At 34.0% G+C, this 9,330-nt stretch overlaps 1 protein-coding gene across 2 annotated transcripts; it reads right to left on the reverse strand.

The window, feature by feature from the left end:
* Positions 1-1,755: 1,755 nt before the first annotated feature.
* On the reverse strand, positions 1,756-8,661 carry LOC125676098 (uncharacterized). Of its 2 annotated transcripts, XM_048913993.2 has the most exons (6): positions 7,649-8,660; positions 7,381-7,443; positions 6,781-7,134; positions 5,931-6,404; positions 5,063-5,138; positions 1,756-4,955 (listed from the first exon to the last, which is right to left on the reverse strand). In XM_048913993.2, the coding sequence occupies exons 1-6, from the start codon at positions 7,698-7,700 to the stop codon at positions 4,559-4,561; spliced, it is 1,416 nt and encodes a 471-aa protein (XP_048769950.2). In that variant the 5' UTR covers positions 7,701-8,660; the 3' UTR covers positions 1,756-4,558. The 2 variants fall into 2 exon arrangements, with proteins under 2 accessions (XP_048769950.2, XP_048769951.2); XM_048913994.2 differs by lacking the exon at positions 7,381-7,443 and having other exon boundaries at positions 7,649-8,661.
* Between the last annotated feature and the right edge of the window lie 669 nt (positions 8,662-9,330).

Below are 9,330 nucleotides of genomic sequence, written 5' to 3' on the forward strand. Positions count from 1 at the left end.
CAGTTCATACCCCTATATGTACTTTCAATTCTTAAGTATACACCACATTGTATTTACATGTATACACTACGTTGTGTTCATAGATATAGTCCAAATCGTATTTACACGTTTCATGAAGATATCTGCCTTAATAGTGAAAGGTGAAGATAACCAACAGTAATCACTTGAATAACTCCTATAGGTCTAGGATAGTCTGATGATTTCTTTATTGGTATTGTTATCATCAAAATGAACAATTCTAATGTTGCTGTCATCAAATGAAAACTCCTGTATATACAATAATAAATAGTCATACTTTAATACGACTTTTTATTTTTCCAAAGTTTGTTCATATTTCTATAGAGGGCTAGTTTTAAGATGTTGAAATACATGTACACACAAAACGGATGATATTCACCACCACCTATACAGTGTACATATATTGCGATTACGCAAATTATATTATTTACCACATAAACGTTTGAAGGGTGCTTACAACAGAATATATGCATATTTTACTCTTAAAACCCTGTTGAATTGAAATACGAATATTTTGCAAGCGTATAAATCTTATTAGTTATAGTAAGCACCTCCTTTCTGTTTGCACATATTTACATAATAAATGTTCAACAACACTAAAATAATTTGAAATGTTGATTCTACATGTAACTGCATATTTAAACACAGTTGAGTCCATGCACTTAAACAAACTATTTACAATGTTCTCCACAATTTCTAATAGTAAATCAAAGTACTGAAAAGCGCTAAGGTGACTTCATGAATTCTGTATGTAATGTTAATGAGCAGGAACAACATTAAAAAAAGGTTTATGCATTATTCTTCATTTTTGCATAACTAAGTAGTGCATTTTCTGTAAGAAAATAACAAATATGGATTGGAAGCAATGTCCTGAAACTTTTCAACACGTTGAAATATAAATTTTATATGATGTTGTTAAAACAATGGTCACTATGATAATTTTGATCCCACACTTAACTAAAACCCTGTCCTTGGATCATGAAATTTACAATTTTGGTAAAGGACACCTGTTCTTATTAAATATCTATAATCAGAATTTAGTATCAATAGCATTACCACCGCTGCGGTGGTCCAGAGGTAAAGTGTTCGCTCTGTATGCGGGCGGTCGGGGATTCGAATCCCGGTCGCGACAGACCTAGTTCGTTAAACAGGTAGTGACAGTTCCAACACCAAACTCTCGGCATCAGGTGTGAATGTCACGGGTCCTCGGAGATGGCCTTTAAAACGGATGTCCCGTGTCACAATAGGTGTGACACGCTAAAGAACCCTCACTGCTCAATGGCCGTAAGCGCCGAGCATAGGCCTAAATATGAAGCCCTTCACCGGTCTTGGTGACGTCTCCATATGAATTAAAAATTATTGAGAAGAACGTTAAACAAGATACAATCAATCAATAGCATTTAAGGCTATGTTATTCAAATATTTGACAAATGAACACTTTATACCCTGTTTAGCTCCCACCCATCTTCCCAAGGCAAGGGTTTCTGATCCGCTCTGCTCCGGTCCCTGGATCATTAAATGCTCTACATGACTATTCATTTTTTTTCTCTTACAGTGTGATGTTATAGAGAAGAACATTTTTGGTAGAAAATGTGAAAACAGTTGTAATGGTAGTTTTCGGTATAAAGTGTTCAATTGTTATTACGCAACTAACTTACTGTTGTGTTCCAGTTAAATAGTGTATGGAATATTTTTAGAATACAACTGAAATAAAATAAATCAATAGTTTGATACATATATGTAACTCACTTATAATAGAAAGGAACAAACAAACTGGACAAAAAAGAAAATTACACATAACCACATACACTAACAAATGCCACATGTCAAAACACACCAATAATGCAGGATTATGAAACGCTTTACATCCATTTCATTACCTTACCAGAAATCATTTAAATACACACATAAACATGCATCTGTATGACTTGTACTACAGAATCCAGTGCATAATTATCTGTAAATAGCAATCAAACAATGAAAGTGGAATTATTTTTTGTAATCAATAATGAAATTATTTTCAATTCAAAATCAGGTTGGAGAGAATCTGAATCCAAATAAGTCCGATAAATACATGTATAACTGAAAACAAAATTTAGGAAGTTATTTAGAAAAGATGTTCATCATACATGTGCAATATTACTTTGAAACTGAATACTGCGTCATCAACAAGAGTGGAGATAGCTCATTTTTAACATGAAAGTTAGTGCAAGAGGATATACTAATTCAAATATGATGATGAATTAGACTAACATATAAGCATGGATTTACATTTAGCAATTGTAGTGATTGTTTGTTATACGTAAATATAAAAAACAACAACCCAAAACCCAAGAGTTTGTACACAGGTACATTAAACGCTGTACTCATCAACTTGTGTGTATTACACTTCTTGTGTAAAAGCTCATATTCATATTGCAAAGGAGACTCATCCGTTTGTCTGAATTAGACATAATACACATTGCTATTGTTTTAATTTTATAAAACAGTTCTTTATATGAAAATGCTAATAACCTTAGCAAAAAACCATAAGATTCGAAGCTTGTGTAGGAGTTCTAATATGAAAAAAAAAACGTAACAGAAGTGAATCGCAATAAATATTCAAGATTTACAACATGTAAATGTAGCTAAATGAGAATCCCAAACTAGGCACTGAAAAGTTACACAAGTAATTTTCAAACGGTAATGTTCAAACCGCTGTTAGAAATAATGAAGAGGCATCTCACCAAAAAAACTAAATGCATCTTTTTTATATGAAAAGATCGTTCAGCGAAAACAAAATGTGGGGACAGGGAACAACGACAGTACATCCATGCCCCTCCCCCTTCTTCATCATTTGTACGTTTGGAAATACATGTAGCATATGCATGTCATTGTCAATTGTTTGTTTGAAGTACAAAGAAATTGAAAACACGATTACTTTTCGTTGTATGTAGCGTTCTGTGGACCGCAAACCATTTCACATTCATGCTTGACACAATGGCAATGTTTATATAACACTTGTTCTAAACATATGTATTTCAGTATACAGCGCTCGTAAAATTCCACGCGGTGTTTTGAATACTTGAAACCAGGGTATTGTCTTCCATAATACAATATAATATAATATAATGTTGTACCTTTTATCTTTTCCTTGCCCCAAGACTATTATTTTTAGTCTCATTTTTGAAACTAAATCACGAAATCAAATTTGATTGTGTTGACGATGATTCTGAAGAATATCTTGGTCGTTTAGAAATAATACAGTAAGCTTAAGTTACACCGTTGCATCCTCTAAATTTCTGCATGACCGACTTACATATATGATCGGGAAGGTGTAAGCAGTTACGCAATATCATCCTTCTGAGACACCGATCTCTGTCCTTCGCTGTCAAAGCATAATCGTGCACAAATTCTTTCTCGTTCACAATGGACGCGGATCAGTTAATTTTTTACTGTGTTGCACACATTTTTGCTGCGTCGGACAAAAATTTTACTGAGTCGAAACAGCAGCCAAAACACAAGTGGAAAACCCTCCTGACTCATGTATAGCTTAATGACGTGGCTTCTAATTATAGATTGCACCATGCAAATCGATTTTCCTGGCCTCTAAGGGAAAAGAGTACCAATTCATTTCCCATAGACCTCAATGCTAACCTTTGGCCCTCTCACTAATTAACTATATCAATTTTAAACAAATGACCGCAAACATTTCAAAGTTCATTCCAAGTGTTGATAAAAAACGACAAAAAATATATAGGGTCCCGTGCCTTTTATACGCCATATTTGTATTTTTTTTTACAACACATAGCAATCTGCAATAAATTACACACTTCATTTTAAGCACACCCCTACCATGGTAATTTCCTCAGTCATTTCTCGATTTTGTGCGATAATTTTTCATCCTGACAATTAAATTGAACCTCTATAATATTTCTTTCGATTCCAAATAATTTCACTCTTGATATTAGCCAATCACGCAACACCTAGACATTTATACCTCCGCTCAATCTTGGGTAAACTGCGTCTGGGTTACGCATGCGGGGGTTTGGTACTCTCATTCCCTAAGCGCCATGCGAAGGTAACAATGCAAAGGCAACCTAGCTAAAACGGTTTCATATACATATTCTTATTCAATATTAGATTTTGAATCACTTTAATTATTACAGACGCAGATTCAAATGGGAATTTTAACTGAAGAATGACCTGCATCTGTGTCTCACTTTCCCCAAGAATGAGGACAAAAATATCACCCTTTTTATACATAATTTATTCACTGTTCAACGAACTGTATTTCCTGAGAAAAAATGCACCTGCAGATATGAATGTTATCCCCGTGCTAGATCGGTTGCAAAATTACGACTACTTTAAACACGACTTGTTGACTACAGCGATGCATAAATTCGCCTATAGGTGGCGATAAACCGGAAACATGATGACGAAAGCAAAATCCAACTGGCGGCAATAAGCGCTTAAGCTACGCTTAGCGCTTAAAAAGGAAGGCTGTTTTGTTTAATTCAGTGATATACAATGCATGTTTAAATTCTTTTTTATCTTGTGGTTACAAAATAAATTTCTTGCTGCCATTAACGGTCACCTTTACAACCGAAGAACCCTGTTTATTAACGCTTGGGGTATTGTGTAAAATTTGTACTTTGTGTAGATTATGTCGGGACTGCACCCTAGTATGGTCGTTGTCAGCATTGTGACAAAATCCGGGAGATCTGTGTTCAGCCTTTGCCTCTGCAAGCCTATCTGTTGCGTCTCTGATTGATTTAGTAGGGATTTTCAGGTCTTGGTAATAATAGAAATTGGGTTCTTCTTTCCTATTTTCATATGCATGATGGGTATCCTTATTCATATCCATACTGTCTGTATCCGCTCCATTCGGGGACGAAATACTGGAACTCTGAATACAGTCTTTGAAATCAAGTCTTTCTCTTGTATTTCTTTGTTGTCTGTAAATCAAACAACCTTTATGATTATGGAATTTTCAATTTTTAATTTGAATTATTTACATTGGAGAAGTAGGATATATTTATGCGTGATCTACATTACAATATACCTTCTGCACAGAAATACTACAAGGAACAATATTCCAAGGATGACGGAAACCATCAATCCAACCATGATGTACACAACTGTAAATAGGGAAAAAATTAGTATCAAAGGCATTCTTTGACCACGGTAATACAATAGAACGCTATACAGTACCTATGGACAGAAGTTTCTATATCAACAAATGTCTCTTTTCTATAGCAAATTCGATTATAAATAAACAACGACCGAGATAAAAGATGGAAAATATTAACCCTTTTTCAATGATTATCACTTTGACGATAATGGAAATGACGTTTGCATAAATGCAGATTAGTGTTTTATCTTATTAACAATAATAATTTTCATTCATATGTTGATTCGATATATCCATGTGAACTCGAAATAAAAGACACTACAGAGTCGTCCACTTTGGCTTCATTCTTGGATATTATATTGAAAATAGATATTCATGGCAAACTAACAACTCAACTTTATGACAAACGCAATGATTTCATCTTATCCATCGTCATCTTCCCATATTTACAATATATGTAGCAATATTCTATTATTACATACATATGGTGTGGATATATCTCAACTGAACAATAATGTTCTCTTGTACATTTTCTCCTAACTGTATTACAGTGTAAGCTTTAGATATTCTACATTTACAATACAATGCAAAAAACAATACCAAAAACAAAAATTCAAAAACAACTTTAAATGTTCAGCAAGAATTGAAAAACTTTCTCTTTTCCAGGCCTGAGTCAAGTTACATAATGTTTCTGTATGTTAACGTTTGATGTTGTCGACTTGTACGAGGACAATGTCCTACGTATCTTACCACCTCAAATCTAGCGGAGTACATAAAAGAGATAAGTTTAATAAAATACCATTAAAATCTGTGATATGGTCCACTTTCTGAGTTACAGAGGTAGCTGTTTTCCTTTCTGACGTTGAAGAATACCCGTGGTTCGTAGTAATTTCAATTATCTCTGTTGTCTTGTTGTCATCGTGGTAGAAAGTTGTCAGTGTTTGTTCTCTGGGGTGTTCAGTTGTATCAATCCCAGCACTGACCTGGTCTGTTTGAGGGAAGACAGACAGTGCAGTTGACTTGCTTTCTGTATGTCGTTCTGTTGTTGATAACACAAGTATTGAGGAGGTCTTCGACACTTGGTTTAAAGTTGTTTTTCCTGTTTGTATCGACTTTGGCACTGATGTTGTTGATAATGTAGGTGTTAGTGATGCGTTTAAGGAGGCTGTTTCCGGGAAGGCATTGCTTGTGATATCAGTGACAGATGGCGTAGACATTGCTTGGATGGTGTGTCTTCCGGGACTAAAACACTTTACCTGCAAAGGTCCCAGCTCTGTAATACAGAATATCATATGTAAAATAAGCACGAGTCTTATTTTAGAAAAAACACCCGTGAGAAAAAAAATCAGTATTAGTCATGAATGTGTTTGCACGGATAGAATGGTACAAACAAGGTCTCTTTTTAATTTTCAAAATCAGATTTTGACAACAATTCATTGACTTTTAACAATTTTGGACATTCATATAACTATAGGAAAGAAACCATGAATTGACTTTGACTTGTTTTATTTAGCAAAACATTGGTTATACCAACCTATATTGTGTAACAATAATTGTACCAATAAATAAGTGCATAGATGAGATAGTGTTCACCACATTGTATGCGGGTGTTCTTGTGAGTTTGTTTTGTTGTGTTTTAATGTACTCACCAAACCTTAACCTAACAGCTAAACAAAATCCGGTAGACCATGTTGGTGATGTGCTATTAAGAGTCAACATCAAAACACCGCCTTTGTCTAGCTGGTACTCCGTATCCAGATAGTTATTACAGTTTACAACACGGCTATGTTGAGTTCCCCATGTAAGCTTCATACTCAGTCCACAGTTAGACGTGGGCAGGACGGATGGTTCTTGTTGAATATGTAGCACAGAAGTAGTTTGTGTACTAAAAATACTGACTTCGCACGTGCAAGGTGTTGATATGCTCCCAAAGAACGGTCGAAATGCATCAAGAGTCATAGATGTATTGGATATTAGAATGTCTTCTTTACAAAACGAGATGACTGAAAAAAAAAAGAAAAGGTTGTCCAGTAAAAAATTGATTTATTTAAAGTGTGTTCTTTCCCTCGGATTTTGTAGTACTTAATCTTTCTTCCAGAATATGTGGTATTTAATTTTTCCCTCGGATAATGTACTCCTTAATCTTTCCTTAAGGATATGTGGTATTTGATCTTTCTCTCGGAATGTGTGATAATTAACATCTCCCTGCCATTAACTTGAATTTTATTACGGGACGCCATTCGCCTTACCTGGTGTAGATTTTGCGCGAGCGAGACTTTGGCATTTTTCCTCATTGGCATTTCCCAGTACGTCTATAAAGATAAGTGATTGTGGTTGCTTTATATAAGTATGTGTTATTTTGGAAATTCAAGCGGGCATTGTTTTTTGTTTCTTTTCCTTTCATTGATTGGCAAGTATATGACTTCTTCATATAGAAACCTAAAGATTTGACTTATTCTTGATGACAACCTTTCGAAAAATACATAGGGAAATACATAGCTAAATGCTGATACCTACCACTAAGGAGAAGAGTCCAAATAATAGTCCATCCTTTTGCTTTGTCTGCCATATTGCAAATATATACCGGTATAACACGTTTAATTCCGTGCACAACTTGACATATCACACGTCCTATCAGGTAGACAAGTCATTTCAATTTCATAGCGACTCAGTGTCAAAACAGAGTGTCGATATCTTATGTGCATGTATAATTTAAGTAAATGTATAGAATTTGAAATTTAAAGACCCGTTCCATATATGTATCCGCGCGAAATGATACCCTTTGGAAATCAGTTTAATGTAAAATTTCCATTCTTCCTTGGTTCATTTCGATGTATCGATCGCGAAAAATGATCGGATTAGCATTGATATAAAAAACTAAAGCTTCATTCTTCCTTTCCAACTAATCGATAAACTATTTCATTCACACCCTCTTCTGTTGCTTTCATTGGACATCTTTAAGCTGCAGACTGGGCAAGTTGCAACGAGCGGCACAATGAATTCATTATCAAAATGCAGTCAACCATGGAGAGAACATTTAATATATATGTAATGAAGAAGACGGGTCGAAATATTTCACGAAAGGTTTTAGAGTATTTTCTTAAAATTGTACTCTGCCCAAAATATGGATGTGCTCATATACATGTGAATAAAACATTCATAGTGTCAGAATTAAAATCCATAATTATTATTATCATTATTATTATATAACGCCTAATGTAATGATATAATTACCTTAATAACATATAAAACAATTTAAAACAACCCTTAGGAATAATTGAATGCATAGAAAGGACATAAGTATAATAACAAACTAGAGTTCAAATAGCAACCGAAGGGTTTTTTTGTGGGTTTTATTTGTAAATAACTGTAAGAGCTGTAATGTAAGAGTACTAAATATGTAAAAAAAAAAAAATCACTAATTAAGAGATAATCTAAAAAAAATCACTAATTAAGAGCTAATCTAAAAAGATGCGTTTTGAGGTCCGTTCTAAAACAGTGAAGTACATTGCCTGAGTTTAAATGGCAGAGAGTTCCAGAGACTCGATCCTGCCTGATCCAAACGTCGATCCCCATATGTTTTCGTACGTGTCCGATATATATATATATATATATATATATATATATATATATATATATATGTATAAAGTCACTGTTACGACTTTTTGTAATAATTTATAATTTATTAACAATTACTGATATGCACAAATACATGGGTAAACACAAAAAAGTTTTTATTTTGGTTGAATATGTTTTGTGATGACACAGATCTTGAAAGTAAGTAAAAAGTCGACAACTGTCCAGTATGTCAGATATTGAATGGTCCGGGACTGTTCTGGGGAGTTTTTGCCATACAACTTTAAAATTAAAATATTTTACCGACATTAGTTTGTACACTTCCTGACAATCTTCGAGAAATCAGGCCACTGTTTATTATCTAGCAGTTATTTTGTTTCTAATTCATAAACTGCATTATGTTTCGATTATTGAGTTTGACGAAAAGAAACGACTTGTAATCCTAAATTGCCCCTTAAATTGTTTCATTGGACAAAAACTACAATTATAAACACATAAAAGAATTACTTCGTACTGTGCCACTACATATCCCAGAAGTGGTATAAATCAAATGTAGATTCTACAAAATTATAAAGAACTTTTAGTAAACTTGAAATCGCAAAGCTTTTCTCAAATCAACAACT

Source organism: Ostrea edulis, chromosome 3, assembly GCF_947568905.1.
Source record: "Ostrea edulis chromosome 3, xbOstEdul1.1, whole genome shotgun sequence".
NCBI lineage: Eukaryota > Metazoa > Mollusca > Bivalvia > Ostreida > Ostreidae > Ostrea > Ostrea edulis.

Excerpts from the sequence above, each read along its gene's own strand:
- LOC125676098 (XM_048913993.2), bottom strand. The coding sequence starts at position 7,700 with ATGGCAGACAAAGCAAAAGGATGGACTATTATTTGGACTCTTCTCCTT. Across the intron at positions 7,135-7,380 it reads TCGCGCAAAATCTACACCAG|TCATCTCGTTTTGTAAAGAA; the intron begins GTAAGGCGAATG and ends TTTTTTTTTCAG. Across the intron at positions 4,956-5,062 it reads GTAGTATTTCTGTGCAGAAG|ACAACAAAGAAATACAAGAG; the intron begins GTATATTGTAAT and ends TTTGATTTACAG.